This window comes from Ranitomeya variabilis, chromosome 5 (assembly GCF_051348905.1).
Source record: "Ranitomeya variabilis isolate aRanVar5 chromosome 5, aRanVar5.hap1, whole genome shotgun sequence".
NCBI classification, from domain to species: domain Eukaryota; kingdom Metazoa; phylum Chordata; class Amphibia; order Anura; family Dendrobatidae; genus Ranitomeya; species Ranitomeya variabilis.
This window is the reverse complement of record NC_135236.1, coordinates 50,440,664-50,462,944: the sequence shown is the minus strand read 5'-3', so window position 1 is coordinate 50,462,944 and position 22,281 is coordinate 50,440,664. Positions and strand designations below refer to the sequence as shown.

The following is a 22,281-nucleotide window of genomic DNA, read 5'->3' as shown; positions in this document are numbered from 1 at the left end:
AAAAACTGTCCCCAGCAGCCGGAGCGTTAGTTTTTCATTTTGCATGATAAGGAATGATACAGCCTATCTGTAAGTTCTTAAATAGAATTGAAGATTTTATCCTTTCCTGCTTTCATCTACTTCAATATAAGCCTTGGTAAGCGTCATAAAAAACTGCTCATTGTTATGGGAAGATCAAAAGCCAGGTGGCTGCAGAAAGCCCGGTTTATTGTATGTATGATATAAAGACAAAAGTAAATATCCTCCACTGTAGATGTCTGGCAGCTGAAGAAAGGTCCGTCCGGCAGCTGTCTCTCCCGCCTCTGTCCGGCAGCTGTCTCTCCCGCCTCTGTCCGGCAGCTGTCTCTCCCGCCTCTGTCCGGCAGCTGTCTCTCCCGCCTCTGTCCGGCAGCTGTCTCTCCCGCCTCTGCCCGGCAGCTGTCTCTCCCGCCTCTGTCCGGCAGCTGTCTCTCCCGCCTCTGTCCGGCAGCTGTCTCTCCCGCCTCTGCCCGGCACCTGTCTCTCCCGCCTCTGTCCGGCACCTGTCTCTCCCGCCTCTGTCCGGCACCTGTCTCTCCCGCCTCTGTCCGGCACCTGTCTCTCCCGCCTCTGTCCGGCAGCTGTCTCTCCCGCCTCTGTCCGGCAGCTGTCTCTCCCGCCTCTGCCCGGCAGCTGTCTCTCCCGCCTCTGTCCGGCAGCTGTCTCTCCCGCCTCTGTCCGGCACCTGTCTCTCCCGCCTCTGTCCGGCACCTGTCTCTCCCGCCTCTGTCCGGCACCTGTCTCTCCCGCCTCTGTCCGGCAGCTGTCTCTCCCGCCTCTGTCCGGCAGCTGTCTCTCCCGCCTCTGCCCGGCAGCTGTCTCTCCCGCCTCTGTCCGGCACCTGTCTCTCCCGCCTCTGTCCGGCAGCTGTCTCTCCCGCCTCTGTCCGGCAGCTGTCTCTCCCGCCTCTGCCCAGCGCTACTGCTAGGGTCGCTGCCAGAAGTCACTCTGAGAACAAAAGGATTGGCCCTCCAAAACTGGATATGCCGGTTCCTTCTCTCCCCCAACATCTTCTGTCGGGGGAGAGTCCTGAAGCTTCTTTTTACACATTAGACTGTCGGCCGAGCCCACCGATATAGAGGGTTCAGCCAATGTGTATGGGGGGCTTTAGATCAATGTGTATAATGTATATACTATATATTCCTGCACATATAATCTCATATACCTCTGTATAACCAATACTCCTCCTCATGACTAGGATACCATCATATAACATCACAAGAAAACACTTCCATAGTACTTTATACACCGTATAGTCAATATACCTCCAAATAGCCTCACAAATCAGCATATAACCTGTATACCTCCACTTCATACACCACCATATTACCAGTATACCTCTACATAACCGCATATACCACCATATTACATCCATATTACTTTATAGTGGCTTGTGAAAGTATTCACCCCCTTGGCTTTTTAACTATTTTGTTATATTATTACCGGTGTTTAAATATTTTTGTAATACAATTTGTGTGTGATGCATCAGCACTAAATAGTCTAAGTTGGTGAAATTAAGTGAGGAAAAATATAAAGGATAAATTAAATGTATGGGATCAAATAATAAAAAATTGGTATGTGCATATGTATTCACCCCTTTTTGCTATTCAGCCCTTACAATTTTCTGATGAAAGCAATTCCCTTCATAAGTCACATACTTAGTGACAGGACGTCCCCCTGAGTGTAATCTGTCACATGTCTGTCAGTATATACACGTTACCTTTTCTGAAAGGCCACAGAGGCTGCGGCAACACCATTAACGAGAGGCACCACTAACCCAACATCATGAAAGGAGAGGCACCACTAACCAAATTACACCATTAACAGGAGCCACCACTAACCAAACACCACCATCAACAAAAGGCACCAATAAACCAAAGGCCACCATTAACAAGAGGCACCACTAACCAAAGGCCACCATTAACGAGAGGCACCACTAACCAAATTACACCATTAACAGGAGCCACCACTAACCAAACACCACCATTAACAAGAGGCACCACTAACCAAACACCACCATTACCAAGAGGCACCACTAACCAAATTACACCATTAACAGGAGCCACCACTAACCAAATAACACCATCAACAAGAGGCACCACTAACCAAACAACACCATTAACAAGAGGCACCACTAACCAAACAACACCATTAACAAGAGGCACACTAACCAAACAACACCATTAACAAGAGGCACCACTAACCAAACACCACCATTAACAAGAGGCACCACTAACCAAACAACACCATTAACAAGAGGCACCACTAACCAAACACCACCATTAACAAGAGGCACCACTAACCAAACACCACCATTAACAAGAGGCACCACTAACCAAACAACACCATCAACAAGAGGCAACACTAACCAAACGCCAACATGAACAAGAGGCACCACTAACCAAACAACACCATTAACAAGAGGCACACTAACCAAACAACACCATTAACAAGAGGCACCACTAACCAAACACCACCATTAACAAGAGGCACCACTAACCAAACAACACCATCAACAAGAGGCAACACTAACCAAACGCCAACATGAACAAGAGGCACCACTAACCAAACAACACCATTAACAAGAGGCACACTAACCAAACAACACCATTAACAAGAGGCACCACTAACCAAACAACACCATTAACAAGAGGCACACTAACCAAACAACACCATTAACAAGAGGCACCACTAACCAAACAACACCATCAACAAGAGGCACCACTAACCAAACAACACCATCAACAAGAGGCAACACTAACCAAACGCCAACATGAACAAGAGGCACCACTAACCAAAGGCCAACATTAACGAGAGGCACCACTAACCAAATTACACCATTAACAGGAGCCACCACTAACCAAACACCACCATTAACAAGAGGCACCACTAACCAAACACCACCATTACCAAGAGGCACCACTAACCAAATTACACCATTAACAGGAGCCACCACTAACCAAATAACACCATCAACAAGAGGCACCACTAACCAAACAACACCATTAACAAGAGGCACACTGTTATGATCTGGTGGCCTAAGAGCAGCATGAGACGTACTCTGGAGAAGGTGGTACCTGTACTGACCGCAGACCCTGAACCTAACACCGCAACTAGAAGTAGCCGTGGAATGTACCTAGCACTCCCTGGACATCTCGACACAGCCGGAGGACTAATTACCCCTAAAGATAGAAAAGGGAAAACTATCTTGCCTCAGAGAAAATTCCCAAAGGATAGGCAGCCCCCCACAAATATTGACTGCGAGAGGAGAGGGAGAAAACATACACAGACTGAAATCAGAATTTAGCAAAGGAGGCCACTTCTAGCTAAATAGAAAGGATAGGACAGAGTACTATGCGGTCAGTATTAAAACACTAGAAAATATCCACCACAGAAAATACAAAAACTCCACAGCTAACTAAAGATATGGAGGGTATATCTGCATCTCCAGAGATACCAGCTTGGCTAAACAAATCCTTATACAGACCAAGCTGGACAAGACAAAAAAACATGGAAAAGAACTGAACAATAAGGCCACAGCATGTGGACAGCAAAAAATCAAGGCCACAACTTATCTTTGTTGAAAAGAACTGCAAGCAGGAGAGACCAGGCAGAGATGTGAATCCTCCAGGAACAATGGACAACTGGCACTAACTAAAGGGTGAAGCAAGACTAAATAGCCCAGTCAGATTTGCAAAAAGTGAACACACCTGACAAATGCTGCGACTCAGAGACAGCAGCGCTACCACTTACAACCACCGGAGGGAGCCCAAGAGCAGAATTCACAACAGTACCCCCACCTTGAGGAGGGGTCACCGAACCCTCACCAGAGCCCCCAGGCCGATCCGGACGAGCCAAATGAAAGGCACGAACCAAATCGTCAGCATGAACATCGGAGGCAACAACCCAAGAATTATCCTCCTGGCCATAACCCTTCCATTTGACAAGATACTGAAGCTTCCGCCTCGAAAAACGAGAATCCAAAATCTTCTCAACCACATACTCCAACTCCCCATCAATCAACACCGGGGCAGGAGGATCAACAGAGGGAACAATGGGCACCACATATTTCAGCAACAAAGATCTATGAAAAACATTATGGATGGAAAAAGAGGCTGGAAGGGCCAAACGAAAGGACACTGGATTGATAATCTCAGAAATCCTAAAAGGGCCAATATACCGAGGCTTAAACTTAGGGGAAGAAACCTTCATAGGGACATGACGGGAAGACAACCAGACCAAATCCCCAACCCGAAGCCGGGAACCAACACACCGACGACGGTTAGCAAAACGCTGAGCCCCCTCCTGAGACAACACCAAATTGTCAACAACATGAGCCCAAATTTGCTGCAACCTGTCAACCACAGAGTCCACCCCAGGACAATCAGAAGGCTCAACCTGCCCCGAAGAAAAACGAGGATGAAAACCAGAGTTACAAAAGAAGGGTGAAACCAAGGTAGCAGAACTAGCCCGATTATTAAGGGCAAACTCGGCCAATGGCAAGAAAGCCACCCAATCATCCTGATCAGCAGACACAAAGCATCTCAAATAAGTTTCCAAAGTCTGATTAGTTCGCTCGGTTTGGCCATTTGTCTGAGGATGAAATGCGGAAGAAAAAGACAAATCAATGCCCAGCCTAGCACAAAAGGCCCGCCAAAACCTAGAAACAAACTGGGAACCTCTATCGGACACAATATTCTCCGGAATGCCATGCAAACAAACCACATGCTGAAAAAACAACGGAACCAAATCAGAAGAGGAAGGCAACTTAGGCAAAGGTACCAAATGAACCATCTTAGAAAACCGGTCACAAACCACCCAGATAACTGACATCCTCTGGGAAACCGGAAGATCCGAAATAAAATCCATAGAAATATGTGTCCAAGGCCTCTCAGGGACCGGCAAAGGCAAAAGCAACCCACTAGCGCGGGAACAGCAAGGCTTGGCCCGCGCACAAGTCCCACAGGACTGCACAAAAGAACGCACATCCCGTGACAAAGAAGGCCACCAAAAGGACCTACCAACCAAATCTCTGGTACCAAAAATCCCCGGATGACCAGCTAACACAGAACAATGAACCCCCGAAATCACTTTACTAGTCCATCTGTCAGGAACAAACAATTTCCCCACTGGACAGCGGTCAGGTTTATCAGCCTGAAATTCCTGAAGAACCCGTCGTAAATCAGGGGAGATGGCAGAAAGAATCACCCCTTCCTTCAGAATACCGACCGGCTCAAGGACCCCTGGAGAATCAGGCAAAAAGCTCCTAGAGAGGGCATCAGCCTTAACATTCTTAGAACCCGGAAGATACGAGACCACAAAATCAAAGCGGGAGAAAAACAGGGACAATCGGGCCTGTCTAGGATTCAGCCGTTTGGCAGACTCGAGATAAATCAGATTCTTATGATCGGTCAAGACCACAATACGGTGCTTGGCCCCCTCAAGCCAATGTCGCCACTCCTCAAATGCCCACTTCATAGCCAACAACTCACGATTGACGACATCATAATTGCGTTCCGCAGGCGAAAACTTTCGAGAAAAGAAGGCACACGGTTTCATCAAGGAACCATCAGAATTCCTCTGAGACAAAACGGCCCCTGCCCCAATCTCAGAAGCGTCAACCTCAACCTGAAAAGGAAGAGAAACATCCGGCTGACGCAACACAGGGGCAGAAGTAAATCGTCGTTTAAGCTCCTGAAAGGCAGAAACAGCCGCAGAGGACCAATTCGTCACATCAGTTCCTTTCTTCGTCAAATCGGTCAGGGGTTTAACCACACTGGAGAAGTTGGCAATGAAACGGCGATAAAAATTAGCAAAGCCCAAAAATTTCTGAAGGCTCTTCACGGATGTGGGCTGGATCCAATCATGAATGGCCTGAACCTTAACCGGATCCATTTCTATAGATGAGGGAGAAAAAATGAAGCCCAAAAAAGAAATCTTCTGTACTCCAAAGAGGCACTTAGACCCCTTCACAAACAAGTCATTATCACGAAGGATCTGAAATACCATCCTGACTTGTTTCACATGAGACTCCCAATCATCTGAAAAAATCAAAATATCATCCAAATATACAATCATGAATTTATCAAGAGAATTCCGAAATATATCATGCATGAAGGACTGAAACACAGATGGAGCATTAGAGAGTCCGAATGGCATCACAAGGTATTCAAAATGACCTTCGGGCGTATTAAACGCAGTTTTCCATTCGTCACCCTGCTTAATACGAACAAGATTATATGCCCCTCGAAGGTCAATCTTAGTAAACCAACTAGCCCCCTTAATCCTAGCAAACAGATCAGAAAGCAAAGGCAAAGGGTATTGGAATTTGACCGTGATCTTATTCAAGAGGCGATAATCAATACAGGGTCTCAAGGAGCCATCTTTTTTGGCAACAAAAAAAAAACCTGCTCCCAATGGTGAAGAAGATGGCCGAATATGCCCCTTCTCCAAGGACTCCTTAACATAGCTCCGCATGGCGGTATGTTCTGGCACAGACAGGTTGAAAAGTCGGCCCTTAGGGAACTTACAGCCTGGAATCAAGTCAATAGCACAATCACAGTCCCTATGCGGTGGAAGGGAACTGGACCTGGGCTCATTGAATACATCCTGGAAATCTGACAAAAACGCAGGAATTTCAGAAGAGGGGGAGGAGGCAATTGACATCAAAGGAACGTCACCATGAACCCCCTGACAACCCCAACTAGTCACAGACATAGATTTCCAATCTAATACCGGATTATGCACCTGTAACCATGGGAAACCCAGCACGATAGCATCATGCAAATTATGCAACACCAGAAAACGACAATCTTCCTGATGTGCTGGCGCCATGCACATGGTCAGCTGTGTCCAAAACTGAGGTTTATTTTTAGCCAGCGGTGTAGCATCAATGCCCCTCAAAGGAATAGGACTCTGCAAAGGCTGCAAGGGGAAACCACAATGTCTTGCAAATTCTAAGTCCATTAAGTTTAGAGCGGCGCCTGAATCCACAAATGCCATGACAGAAAATGATGATAATGAGCAGATCAGGGTCACAGATAACAGAAATTTAGGTTGTACAGTACTGATGGTAACAGAACTACCGATTCTCTTGGTACGCTTAGGGCAATCAGAAATAACATGAGCAGAATCGCCGCAGTAAAAACACAACCTATTCTGACGTCTGAATCCTTGTCGTTCAGCTCTAGACACAATCCTATCACACTGCATAGGCTCAGGACTCCGCTCGGAAGACAATGCCATAGTGTGCACAACTCTGCGCTCGCGCAAGCGCCGATCAATCTGAATGGCCAGAGACATAGAATCACTCAGACCAGCAGGCGTGGGGAACCCCGCCATAACATCTTTAACGGATTCAGAAAGACCCTTTCTGAAGATTGCCGCCAAGGCATCCTCATTCCATTTAGTCAGTACAGACCATTTTCTGAACTTCTGGCAATATGATTCTGCCACTTCTTGACCCTGAGACAGGGCCAACAAGGTCTTCTCAGCATGATCCACTGAATTAGGTTCGTCATACAATAACCCAAGCGCCTGAAAAAAGGTGTCTACATTAAGCAACGCCAGATTCCCAGGTTCCAGGGCAAATGCCCAATCCTGGGGGTCACCACGCAGCAGAGATATAACAATTTTAACCTGCTGGATGGGATCACCAGAGGAACGGGGTTTCAGAGCAAAAAACAGTTTACAGTTATTTTTAAAGCTCAGAAATTTGGACCTATTCCCAAAAAACAAATCAGGAGTTGGAATTCTAGGCTCTAAAACCGGAGTCTGAACAATATAATCGGAAATACCCTGTACTCTAGCAGCAAGTTGATCCACACATTGAAGCCAATCCCTGAACATCCATACCAGCGCCGAACTCCTGAGCCACCCAGAGGTAAAGAGGGAAGAAAAAAAAACAACAGACTACAGAAAAAAAAATGGCTCAGCACTTTCCTTCCCTTCTTCTGAGATGAGGTTAACTCATTGTTGGCCAGTTGTACTGTTATGATCTGGTGGCCTAAGAGCAGCATGAGACGTACTCTGGAGAAGGTGGTACCTGTACTGACCGCAGACCCTGAACCTAACACCGCAACTAGAAGTAGCCGTGGAATGTACCTAGTGCTCCCTAGACATCTCGACACAGCCGGAGGACTAATTACCCCTAAAGATAGAAAAGGAAAAACTATCTTGCCTCAGAGAAAATTCCCAAAGGATAGGCAGCCCCCCACAAATATTGACTGTGAGAGGAGAGGGAAAAAACATACACAGACTGAAATCAGAATTTTGCAAAGGAGGCCACTTCTAGCTAAATAGAAAGGATAGGACAGAGTACTATGCGGTCAGTATTAAAACACTAGAAAATATCCACCACAGAAAATACAAAAACTCCACAGCTAAGTAAAGATATGGAGGGTATATCTGCATCTCCAGAGATACCAGCTTGGCTAAACAAATCCTTATACAGACCAAGCTGGACAAGACAAAAAAACATGGAAAAGAACTGAACAATAAGGCCACAGCATGTGGACAGCAAAAAATCAAGGGCAAAACTTATCTTTGTTGAAAAGAACTGCAAGCAGGAGAGACCAGGCAGAGATGTGAATCCTCCAGGAACAATGGACAACTGGCACTGACTAAAGGGTGAAGCAAGACTAAATAGCCCAGTCAGATTTGCAAAAAGTGAACACACCTGACAAATGCTGCGACTCAGAGACAGCAGCGCTACCACTTACAACCACCGGAGGGAGCCCAAGAGCAGAATTCACAACAGCATACTAACCAAACACCACCATTAACAAGAGGCACCACTAACCAAACAACACCATTAACAAGAGGCACCATTAACCAAATGCCACCATTAACAAGAGGCACCACTAACCAAACACCACCATTAACAAGAGGCACCACTAACCAAACACCACCATTAACAAGAGGCACCATTAACCAAACGCCACCATTAACAAGAGGCACCACTAACCAAACACCACCATTAACAAGAGGCACCACTAACCAAACACCACCATTAACAAGAGGCACCACTAACCAAACAACACCATCAACAAGAGGCAACACTAACCAAATGCCACCATGAACAAGAGGCACCACTAACCAAACACCACCATGAACAAGAGGCACCATTAACCAAACACCACCATTAACAAGAGGCACCACTAACCAAACAACACCATTAACAAGAGGCACCACTAACCAAACACCACCATTAACAAGAGGCACCACTAACCAAACACCACCAGGAACAAGAGGCACCACTAACCAAACAACACCATTAACAAGAGGCACCACTAACCAAACACCACCATGAACAAGAGGCACCACTAACCAAACAACACCATTAACAAGAGGCACCACTAACCAAACACCACCATGAAGACCAAGGAGATCTCCAAACAAGTCAGGGACAAAGTTGTTGAGAAGTAAAACTTAGGGATAGGTTATAAAAAAAAATGTCCCAATCTTTGATGATCCCCCAGAACACCATCAAGTCCATTATCTTCAAATGGAGAGAATATGGTACCACAACAGACCTGCATAGAGAGGGAGCCCACCAAAAGTCTCAGCTCGGGCAGGGAGAGCATTAGTCAGAGAGGCAGCACAGAGACCACAGGTAACCCTGAAGGAGCTGCAGAGTTCCCAAGCAGATACTGGAGTGTCTATACATATAATCATAATAAGCTGCAAACTCCATAGAGGTGGTCTTTACGGAAGAGTAGTCAGAAAATAAGTCTTTATTTACACACAAAAATTGTAAGACTCGTTTTGCGTTTGCCAAAAGATATGTAGGAGGCTCCTTAAATATACAGAGGAAGGTGCTGACCAAAATTTAACTTTTTGGACACCAAGGTAAACGATATGTTCATTACACAGCTCATTAACCTAAGAACATCATCCCCACAGTGAAACATGGTGGTAGCATCATCATGATGTGCTGATGTTTTTTGACAGCAGGGACCGGGAAAATGGTCCAAGTCGAGGAGAAGATGGATGTTGCGAAGTACAGGGTTATTCTTAAGCAAAACCTTTTTCAGTGTGTCAGTGATGTGAAACTGGGACGGAGGTTCACCTTCCAACAAGACAATGACCCAAATCCTATTGCTAAATCAACACTCGAGTGGTTTAAGGGGAAATGTGTAAATATTTTGGAGTGGCCTAATCAAAGCCCAGACCTTAATCCAGTTGAGAATCTGTGGCCAGACTTGAAGATTACTATTCACCAGAGGAAACCATCTAACTTGATGGAGCTGGAGCAGTTTTACCTTGAGGAATGGGCAAAAATCCTAGTGGCCAGATGCAGAAAGCTCAAAGACTTACAGTATCCAAAGCGACTTGCAACTACAATTGCCGCAAAAGGAGGCTCTACAAAGTACTGACTTTAGGGGGGTGAATAGTTATACACACTGAAGTTTTCAGTTATTTTGTTCTATTTGTTGTTTGCGTCACAATAAAAAGAAAACCAAATATTCAAAGTTATAGGCAGGTTCTTTATTTGAACTTATGCAAACCCCCAAAGAAAAAGTGAAATTCCAGGTACAAAAAATGCCAAGGGTGTGTGTGGGGAATACTTTCGCAAGCCACTGTATATGCCACCTTATAACTTAAAAAAACCTCATACACCAACATATTACCTTAGTATAGCTCTATATTCTCAGTGTACCTCCATATAACCTTACATGCTACGTCATAAGCAGCACACTACATATTAGGCCGGGGTCACACTAGACCGTAATACGGACGAGTGCTATGCGATAAAAAATCGCATAGCACTCGGCCCAGTGTTAATCTATGGTGCAGCTCCCATCATCCGATATTTTCTCCGCCGTATTCAGGATCCGAGTAAAATCGCAGCATGCTGCGATTGTCAGCGTATCTCGGCCGAGACTCGCCAATGCAAGTCTATGGGTGCGAGAAAAAATCGGATTACACATGGACCATGCGTGTGCATTGCGAGAAATACGCACTGGTGTTAGAGAAAAGCCGGTAATTCAATTGCCGGCTTTTCATTTCTCCTTCCCAAACCCGACATGATATGAGACATGGTTTACATACAGTAAACCATCTCATATCCTTTTTTTTTTTGCATATTCCACACTACTAATGTTAGTAGTGTGTATGTGCAAAATGTTGGCGCTGTAGCTTGTAAAATAAAGGGTTAAATGGCGGAAAAAATTGGCGTGGGCTCCCGCGCAATTTTCTCTGCCAGAGTGGTAAAGCCAGTGACTGAGGGCAGATATTAATAGCCTAGAGAGGGTCCATGGTTATTGGCCCCCCCCCTGGCTACAAACATCTGCCCCCAGCCACCCCAGAAAAGGCACATCTGGAAGATGCGCCTATTCTGGCACTTGGCTCTTCCCACTCCAGTGTAGCGGTGGGATATGGGGTAATGAAGGGTTAATGTCACCTTGCTATTGTAAGGTGACATTAAGCCAGATTAATAATGGAGAGGCGTCAATTATGACACCTATCCATTATTAATCCAATAGTACGAAATGGGTAGAAAAACACACACACACATTATTTAAAAGTATTTTAATGAAATAAAGACACAGGGTGTTGTAATATTTTATTAGACTCTTAATCCACCTGAAGACCCTTGTCACCTGAAACAAAGTTTCAAAAAAACAAACAACAATATTCCATACCTTCCGTCGTTCTGTCCCACATTGTAAATCCATCTGAAAGGGTTAACTAATTTTACAAGCAGAAGCCTGTTAATGCAGCCGCCCCTGCCTGTAAAAACCCGAGGAATGAATGGGAAGCAGGGTGACCTGTCGTTACCTTGAGTCGCGGTGAGGCGCCCTCTGCTGGATGTCCTCATATGAACTCGAGCATGGGAAAAATTCCAAGGCTCCAGTTCATGAGGACATCCAGCAGAGGGTGCCTCACCGCGACTCAAGGTAACGACAGGTCACCCTGCTTCCCATTCATTCCTCGGGTTTTTACAGGCAGGGGCAGCTGCATTAACAGGCTTCTGCTTGTAAAATTAGTTAACCCTTTCAGATGGATTTACAACGTGGGACAGAACGACGGAAGGTATGGAATATTGTTGTTTGTTTTTTTGAAACGTTGTTTCAGGTGACAAGGGTCTTCAGGTGGATTAAGAGTCTAATAAAATATTACAACACCCTGTGTCTTTATTTCATTAAAATACTTTTAAATAATGTGTGTGTGTTTTATTAACCATTTCGTACTATTGGATTAATAATGGATAGGTGTCATAATTGACGCCTCTCCATTATTAATCTGGCTTAATGTCACCTTACAACAGCAAGGTGACATTAACCCTTCATTATCCCATATCCCACCGCTACACGGGAGTGGGAAGAGAGTGGCCAAGTGCCAGAATAGGCGCATCTTCCAGATGTGCCTTTTCTGGGGTGGCTGGGGGCAGATGTTTGTAGCCGGGGGGGCCAATAACCATGGACCCTCTCTAGGCTATTAATATCTGCCCTCAGTCACTGGCTTTACCACTCTGGTGGAGAAAATTGCGCGGGAGCCCACGACAATTTTTTCCGCCATTTAACCCTTTATTTTACAAGCTACAGCGCCAAAATTTTGCACATACACACTACTAACATTAGTAGTGTGGAATATGCAAAAAAAAAAGGGGATATGAGATGGTTTATTGTATGTAAATCATGTCTCATATCATGTCGGGTTTCGGAAGGAGAAATGAAAAGCCGGCAATTGAATTACCGGCTTTTCACATATCTCGCGCTGAATTAAATATAAATACAGTATATATATATATATATGTGTGTGTGTCTAAATGACATATATATATATATATATACATACTGTATATGTTTAAACGAACATTTGAGCACATAAATCCATTAGATGTCGGTTTTGCAAGCCTGCGAGAAAATATCGCAGTACGGGTGTCACACGGATAATTTGATGCGAGGAAATCGCATCCTCGCACTGCACACGGATCACTGTTTTGGCAACATTTGGGCGATTCTCGTCCGTGTAAAACGGACCGTATTTTTATACGTTGTGTGTGTCCCCAGCCTTACCAGTACACTGCCATATCCCCTTATATACACCTGCAATATACTTGTCTATGAGCTCACTAATAATCAAGATCAGGAATGATAGGTATTATAGGGTTAATTTGATCTGCTGTATAAATATACAGTATATATATATATATATATATATATATATATATATATATATATATATATATACATATATATATATATATATAAATGTTTAATTTATGACTCCTGCAGGATCGGGGCAGTATGATCGAACCTCTCACTCCACCCGGCACTCCGGTCAGAGAAGACGCACCGCGATATATTTCGTCACCGCGCTCCCCAGTCTCTCCCTCGCTCCCTGTATATAACCAGCAGATCGCAGATCTCTGTATTATCCGTGTCAGTATGGAAAACACTCATGGAAACCTGTATAAGAGCATTCTGGTAAGAGGCAACGTGATCGTAGGGAAAGATGGATGACAATCAGTATGGCTGCCAATACAACTACGATGGGGCTTGTCATCCCATGTACATTAACATTTATTTTTTTTTATTTTTGTCAGATTAAATTTTTGCATGAGATCAACAAATCCCCACCCAAAAAAAGTGCTATTTTCTAATATTTTTTCTCTTCTCCAGCTCACCAGCCAAGATAAATCCCGCATTGTAATACAGAAAGCCTTACATAAACACAACATTGAGTCGTGCAAACCGGACGATTTCCAGCTGGTGCAGCTATTATCCGAGGGTAGAGGTGAGGACGGATACGTCTCCGGTTTTTATTTTCTTTACTATCATACATCATTTTCTTTCTTTTTTTTATTTTCATCCTATATTACTGTATTTTCAGACTATACGATGCACAGGACCATAAGATGCACCTAGGTTTTAGAGGTGGAAATTAGAGAAAAAAAATTGAAACAAAAAATGTGGTCAATTCTGTACTTAATATCACCTATCCGGGTATACATGACCCCCTCATCCCCATCCTGGTATACATGCCCCCTCATCCCTATCCTGGTGTACATGCCCCCTCATCCCCATCCTGGTATACATGCCCCCTCATCCCTATCCTGGTGTACATGCCCCCCTCATCCCCATCCTGGTATACATGCCCCCCTCATCCCCATCCTGGTATACATGCCCCTCTCATCCCTATCCTGGTATACATGCCCCTCTCATCCTCATCCTGGTATACATGCCCCCCTCATCCCCATCGTGGTATGCATGGCCCTCTCATCCCTATCCTGGTATACATGCCCCCCTCATCCCCATCCTGGTCTGCATGGCCCCCTCATCCCCATCCTGGTATATATAGCCCCGCATCCCCATCCTGGTATATCTGTTGACCTCATCCTTATCTTAGTCTGCATGGCCCCCTCACCCCTTTCTGGTATATATGGTCCCCTCATCCCTATCTTGGTCTGCATGGCCCCCTCATCCCCATCCTGGTATATATGGCCCCCTCATCCTCATCCTGGTATACTGTATATGGCCCCCTCATCCCCATCCTGGTATATATGGCCCCCTCATCCCCATCCTGGTATACTGTATATGGTCCCCTCATCCCCATCCTGGTATACATGGCCCCCTCATCCCTATCCTGGTATGCATGGTCCCCTCATCCCTATCCTGGTATATATGGTCCCCTCATCCCCATCCTGGTATATATGGTCCCCTCATCCCCATCCTGGTATATATGTCCCCCTCATCCCAATCCTGGTATGCATGGTCCCCTCATCCCTATCCTGGTATGCATAGTCCCCTCATCCCTATCCTGGTATGCATGGTCCCCTCATCCCTATCCTGGTATGCATAGTCCCCTTATCCCCATCCTGGTATACATGGCCCCCTAAACCCCATCCTGGTCTGCATGGCCCCCTCATCCCTATCCTGGTCTGCATGGTCCCCTCATCCCTATCCTGGTATATATGGTCCCCTCATCCCCATCCTGGTATATATGGTCCCCTCATCCCCATCCTGGTATATATGGCCTCCTCATCCCCATCCTGGTATGCACGGTCCCCTCATCCCTATCCTGGTATATATGGTCCCCTCATCCTCATCTTGGTATGCATAGTCCCCTCATCCCTATCCTGGTATGCATGGCCCCCTCATCCCTATCTTGGTATGCATAGTCCCCTCATCCCTATCCTGGTATGCATGGCCCCCTCATCCCTATCCTGGTATGCATAGTCCCCTCATCCCTATCCTGGTATGCATGGTCCCCTCATCCCTATCCTGGTATGCATAGTCCCCTTATCCCCATCCTGGTATACATGGCCCCCTAAACCCCATCCTGGTATGCATGGCTCCTCATCCCCATCCTGGAAAGCATGGCCCCCCTCATCCCCATCCTGGTATATATGGTCCCCTCATCCCTACCCTGGTATGCATGGCCCCCGCATCCCCATCCTGGTATGCTTGGCCCCCTCATCCCCATTCTGGTATATATGGTCCCCTCATCCCTATCCTGGTATATATGGTCCCCTCATCCCTATCCTGGTATGCATGGCTCATCATCCCTATCCTGGTATATATGGTCCCCTCATCCCTATCCTGGTATGCATGTTTTAAGATGGTGTACTAAGTTGGTGTCCTAAGATGGTGTAGTAAGCACTTGTCCTTAGATGATGTCTCAAGATAACATGCTAACATGATGTATTAAAATGGTATTTTAAGATGTTGTACTAAATCAATATAACAAGGTGGTCTTTGGATGGTGTCGTAAGGTCATATTCTTATATGAAGTTATTACATGGTGTAACTAAGATCATGTTCTTAGATGGGTCTCAAGATGGTGTATTAAAGTTGAGTCCTTAGTGTCTCAAGATGGTGTATTAGAGTTATATCCTTAGATGGGGTCTCAAGATGGTGCATTAAAGTTGTGTCCTTAGACCAGTGTTCCACAACTCCGGTCCTCAAGAGCCACCAACAGGGCATGTTTTCAGGATTTCCTTAGCATTGCCCAGGTGATAATTGCATTACCTGGAAAGGCAGGAATTCCATCACCTGTGCAATACCAAGGAAATCCTGAAAACATGACCTGTTGATGGCTCTTGAGGACCGGAGTTGGGGAACACTGCCTTAGGAGATGCCTCAAAATGGTATACCAAGGTCCACTGACAACGTTCTAAGATGGTTGTGTCCTTAGATGATGTCCTAAAGTGCTGTACTAAGGTTGTGTCTTCAGAAGGTGTACTAAGGTCGTGTTCTTAGATGATGTAACAAGGTGGTGTACTTAGGTGATAGAGTGGTGTACTAAGGTTGTGTCTTCAGAAGGTGTACTAAGGTGGTGTTCTTAGATGATGTAACAAGGTGGTGTACTTAGGTGATAGAGTGGTGTACTAAGGTTGTGTCTTCAGAAGGTGTACTAAGGTGGTGTTCTTAGATGATGTAACAAGGTGGTGTACTTAGGTGATAGAGTGGTGTACTAAGGTTGTGTCTTCAGAAGGTGTACTAAGGTCGTGTTCTTAGATGATGTAACAAGGTGGTGTACTTAGGTGATAGAGTGGTGTACTAAGGTTGTGTCTTCAGAAGGTGTACTAAGGTGGTGTTCTTAGATGATGTAACAAGGTGGTGTACTTAGGTGATAGAGTGGTGTACTAAGGTTGTGTCTTCAGAAGGTGTACTAAGGTGGTGTTCTTAGATGATGTAACAAGGTGGTGTACTTAGGTGATAGAGTGGTGTACTAAGGTTGTGTCTTCAGAAAGTGTACTAAGGTGGTGTTCTTAGATGATGTAACAAGGTGGTGTACTTAGGTGATAGAGTGGTGTACTAAGGTTGTGTCTTCAGAAGGTGTACTAAGGTCGTGTTCTTAGATGATGTAACAAGGTGGTGTACTTAGGTGATAGAGTGGTGTACTAAGGTTGTGTCTTCAGAAGGTGTACTAAGGTGGTGTTCTTAGATGATGTAACAAGGTGGTGTACTTAGGTGATAGAGTGGTGTACTAAGGTTGTGTCTTCAGAAGGTGTACTAAGGTGGTGTTCTTAGATGATGTAACAAGGTGGTGTACTAAGGTTGTGTCTTTAGATGGTGTATTAAAATGGTTTTCTAAGATAGTGTGCTAAGATGGTGTACTGACGTGTTGATTATCGTGTGAATTGACCCACTGTTTAGTATTAGTATCTGTACATATCTAAATTTGTTTGGTTTCGACCATAATTTTCTTTCTCTCCAATTCATTACAGAACTGACCATCCCGGACACTGCCAACGTATATTATGCCATGAATACTTCTGCCAACTTTGACTTTGTGTTACGCAGGAGAGTCAAAATCAGCTGATTTTAAGAGCTGCCAAAGGCCAATACGGCAGGACTGCCACTGAGGACTACATCTCCATTTATATAACACTTTATTCATGTATATTTATTATGACAATGTAGACTATATCAACTGGAAAGTCCATCTTCTAAACCTGTCTTCCTTCAGATTTTCTTGACCCTCGCTCCGTTACAAAGGTTTCTGGTGGTTACCCCTAAATTATGGCTACTAATATGCGCCCAATATTCAACATATGTATTCCTCTGAGACAGTTTATTTAGAAGGACCCTAGAAAGTTCTCAAAAAATATGATTGTTTTTGTACATGCGCTCCTATTTTTGTTCTCGATTGGATGGCATAACCCAATTTATGGATCCAGAAAATGGATGAGATAACTGGAAAGCTGGTGATTATTTTATTTTTCATAAAAGGAACCTGACAAAACGGATTGGGAAAGTGATTGGGACGTGACACTTTTTCCTGGGTAAATTTTACGGCGTGTGGACCGTGATGTACGGACTGGCTGTGGGTCTCCTGACCCAAATTAAAGGGCTCCATAGCCATATTTGAAGCTGTTGAGTACATGTCACGAGACCCGTGGTCAGTACAAACATCGTGGTCCATACTCGGACCGTGTTTCACACTCATGTGGATTCGGACAGAGGCATACGGCCAGTGATTGATTACTTAGAGGGCAATTCCAGACTTATATAAAAATAATTGTACTTGTGCAGGACCCCATTTTTGCCTACAGGGTGCAGTATTATAATATAGTTGTGTGTATAGGGGGTGGTATTATAGTAACTATATTCAGGCCCAGAGAAGGCAGTAAAATCGTAGCTTTATTCTTGTCCTTAGGAGGCCGTACTGTAGTATATTTTAGTTCATAAGGGACAGTATTATAATAGTTACATTCTCATCCTCAAGGGACCACGTTTTGTTGTCTGGAGGGATAGTGTTACACTTGTTAATCAGCAGGTGGCAAAAGTCAGCACATAATGAAGCTCCTCCCAGGCGACGGAATAGAACATTTGAGCTCTATTCCGAGGTATAATGGGAGACACATAGAATTAAAATGATGTTTATAAAAATTTATTTGAATCAATTGTGGCAGGAATTGCTCTTAAGATATTACATTTTAATCATATTGATATTTATTGGAAATTATTCATAGAATTTTATGAACACCCTCAGATGAATGAGGACCAGTCGCTTACCATAAATGATTTTTTTTTTCTCCCCGATGTGAATGCCGCTGTTCTCCTGAATCTGGCATTGTTTTTCTTTTGTTCCTGCGCCTCTCCGTTCCCGAGATATCACCCCTTTCTGTAAATTTAGTCTTGTTAGACAACTGGGAGGGGACATAAACGTTACAAAGTAGGAGTCTACTTGAGGACCACGCCCACTTTTCTAGATACAGAGGGTTAGAGGAGGCCATATCTCGGGAATGGAGAGGCTCAGGAAGAAAAGAAAAACAGCGTCGGATTCAGGAGAACAGCAGCATGTACACCAGATAAATAAAGTGAGATATTTTTTTCAACTCACAGGTCCTCTTTAAGTATTTAGGCCCGAAACTGTAACACAAAATGAAGGTACAGACGCTCACTATTCACATGGATATCTCGTCCACATTTTAGGTCAGGAGATCTGGAGGCAGTAAGGAATCCCCTTTAATTGCTTATGACATTTCAATTATTGACCGTGGTGCGGACTGAGTCAAAAAAATGGGCATGGTGGGGGGAAATTGTGGGATGACAGGATAGAATTTATCTTTTTAATATGTAAATATACTTCTGTTTCGATTTCCTATTTCCGAGCTAATAAGATGCTCTGGGTAACAGGCCAAATACTGAATCGTCATAAATGCTCGGTGTATTGTAGACTTTGACTTCATCTTGTATGACTTTTGGATACAATTGATGAATCTATAATTACTTCCTAATTTAACTTTTCCTCAATTTATTGGAAATTCAGGCTAACGAGCACCTGACTTCCTGTTTGGGTGACCACCATTTTTACTGTACATGTAGAGATCTGAAAGTAGTCACAGGAAGATGTATCTGCTATACAATAGACTGGCTGGTATCAGCTTTCTCCTTTCCAAATATTAGACAAAAATGTATATGACAAGGGCGAAGGAGAAGCAAACACCTGACTCCGTTGTTTGGGTGACCACCATTTATGTCCATACATGAAATTAGTCAATGGAAGTTCTGTCTGCTATACAACAGACTGGCTCTCCATGCTACAAGAGAGCTAAAAATCCAATCACAGAAAGCCCTAAAAATCTATTTATTTCTCATCTTTACAAAAATTGCACCATGCGTAGCCAGTCGTGCACCCTATGTCCAAAGGGTTACTTAACCACCAAACAATGTACATTAATTTTGCAATTATCATCCTATGGACCAATACGACGGACATCCAAAATAATGTGACCACTAACTACTTGATTCGTGAAATAAAAAAAAGCACTTTAGCATGTGATTTCATGTAATTTTTGTGGGAGGGACATTGTCTGGGGTGGTCCTGGGGGATGGTGGGAATTTGGGAATGATAATGTCACTGGTGGGATGCAGTATGGTGGGGGTGTGCAGACAACAGTGTCTCAAATATATGTCACAATTTTCCAAGCGTTAATCAATACACAAGACCTGATCCAGCGGCCACATTAGTAATCTTCTGCCACCAGATGGGAGCCATGTGAACCACCTCTTACCTGACGGCATCCCTGGCTCTGGTGGGATACTGTAAGGTGGGGCGTGCAGACAACTGTGTCTCAACCACTTTGTGTGAATACAACCTAAAGAACAACAGTACCTAAGCGCACTTAAAGGGTTTGTCCACATCAGCAGTTCATATTAACTGATAGAGCCAGACGGGCAGGTGATTGTGCCATGATCTAAACATGAACCTGAACCCCCCTATAAAAAAGTACATCACAAGCTGGCACCCTCACAAATCAGTTGTGATCTGCAAGTTTTCAATTTCCCTACAGCACCCCCCCCCCCCCCAGGTGAAACGAAGCATTACACAGTCCAAGCTCAAATCAGCGAGTTGTCCGTTTACGGCTCCCCCACAGGATAGACAATCTTTGTAGCCGCTCTCTAATATATGATAATAAAAATATGAATCAGTGAGAAATCCAGTTGTTGATGGGTGCACTGAATGTTGCTGATGGGTCGATATGGAACTCATTACACTGGTGTGGCATATCAAGATTCATTGTGCTGGAGAAGACAACATGTGCACATGACACATTTGACATGTTACAGACGAAAATTTTCAAGTGTGGTACCCGGATTGTGAGATACATTTAAAAGAGAGCATTGTACTGATGGAAGAAGGAAGCTCAGACAATGGCTGGGCTTCACAGGAGATCAGGAATTTTGTTCTACAGATCCAAGTCACTAAAAGGGTCCAAAAAATTTTTAAAAAACAAATAAATATAAAAGTTTAATTTTTTGACTTTGCCAGAATAAAATGAAAGAGATAAATAAAAAATATGTTTCTCGGAAATAGTTTAAAACAAACAGCATTTGACTTACCCTCCCAGATCCAGCGCTGAGTTTCCGCTGCCACGTCCGGTGGCGCTGCTTATGTCACATCATCAGCACTGCAGTCAATGAGTGGTCTCCGCGGCTGTGCCCAAATAGGCAGCGCAAACTGCTGATTGACTGCAGCGCTGACAAAGCGATGTCAGCAGCGCTGTAGACAATAACAGACAACAGTAGCAGTGGCGGAGATGCAGTACTGGACTGAATGAGGGTGAAAAAAGAAAAGTTTTGGGTTTGTTTTGTTTCAAAACAAACTGCAGCCATAGGATAGGGGTTTTCTGAAACTGCAAGGAAATCTTCAGAATCTGAAAGTTTACGATTACTCCCAGTTCTCTTGGTTCGGTGGAATATATACCATAAATATAGACATCCCGCCTCTACCCCTTGTAGGAAAGCAGGTGAGATTCTGGATGGTAGATATGTGTCGGTAATGTAAGCTATACCAGTAAAACTAGGCTACTAGGGTTTAATGTGACTGTATTTTGAGTCCGCGTTTTTTGAATAACCAAAAGAATCTGGCTGGGAAGTGCCGATTCTATGATTCAGTCCAGAGTTTACAGGCCAATTAGCAGCAGCTAGGTTCGCTCAGCAGTGTGGAGTGTGCCAAGACTGGAGAAAGACAGAGCTGCTGGAGCCAAACAGAGAGGTATTTGGTGAACACATTTAATACAAATGTGAGCTGCTGCTGGGAATTGAGAGTTTGGTGAGGCTGCTACCTTTATGTTGTTTCATTCAGCCTGAAGTAAAGGATTGTTTCTGTTATCCATTGATACTGAAGGAAGAATGTTTTCTTTTTGGAAGCAAAAAACTGGAATATAAGTTGGCGTTGCAGGATACAGGCGCATGTTCACACTGGCCACTAAACAAACGGAACCCAAAAACATAATAAGCAAATACCCTGCACTAAATAAATTGCAATAGTGTATGAAAATTATATAGGGTGCTTAGTTAACATAATTTTGATCAAAGAAACGTATAAGCCACCACATCATAGTGACCTTATTCGGGATGGTCTTAACCTCTAGTATTAAAACCTTTCCAGTTGTCAAGTGACGTACATGTGGATAAAGGCTAAGTTGGTGTGCATGCAGTTCCCCATGCCTGGGGGTCCATTAGCCGAGTCTCAGTCCTTCTCAGTCCTTATCCACATATAAGTCACTTGACAAATGGTAAGGTTTTAATACTAGAGGTTAGGAACATCTCGAATAAGGTCACCGTGACATGGTGGCTTATACGTTTCCTTGATCAAAATTATGTTAACTAAGCATCCTATATAATTTTCATGCACTATTGACACTTATTTACTTATTATGCTAATATCTTGGGGTTTTGCTTTCATTTTGGAACTGTAAACTTTGTGATGGACAATAAAGTACATGTTATTTTGAAATAAAATGCTATACTACATGTAGCCAAGCAGCTACCCAAGAGTGTGAACCCATACACCCTATAT

General features: G+C 44.2%; 1 protein-coding gene across 2 annotated transcripts in view; it reads left to right on the top strand.

Annotated features, from left to right (window-relative positions):
- Positions 1-19,749, top strand: part of RGL3 (ral guanine nucleotide dissociation stimulator like 3) — a 61,900-nt gene extending 42,151 nt beyond the window's left edge. Inside the window, exons 16-18 of one of the 2 annotated variants that reach the window (XM_077261919.1) lie at positions 13,260-13,451; positions 13,647-13,761; positions 17,198-19,749. In XM_077261919.1, the coding sequence (XP_077118034.1) occupies positions 13,260-13,451; positions 13,647-13,761; positions 17,198-17,292 (402 nt within the window). In that variant the 3' untranslated portion in view covers positions 17,293-19,749. The remainder of the gene's footprint in view (positions 1-13,259; positions 13,452-13,646; positions 13,762-17,197) is intronic. The other variant, XM_077261918.1, reaches the window with a different exon arrangement.
- The last annotated feature ends 2,532 nt before the right edge of the window (positions 19,750-22,281 follow it).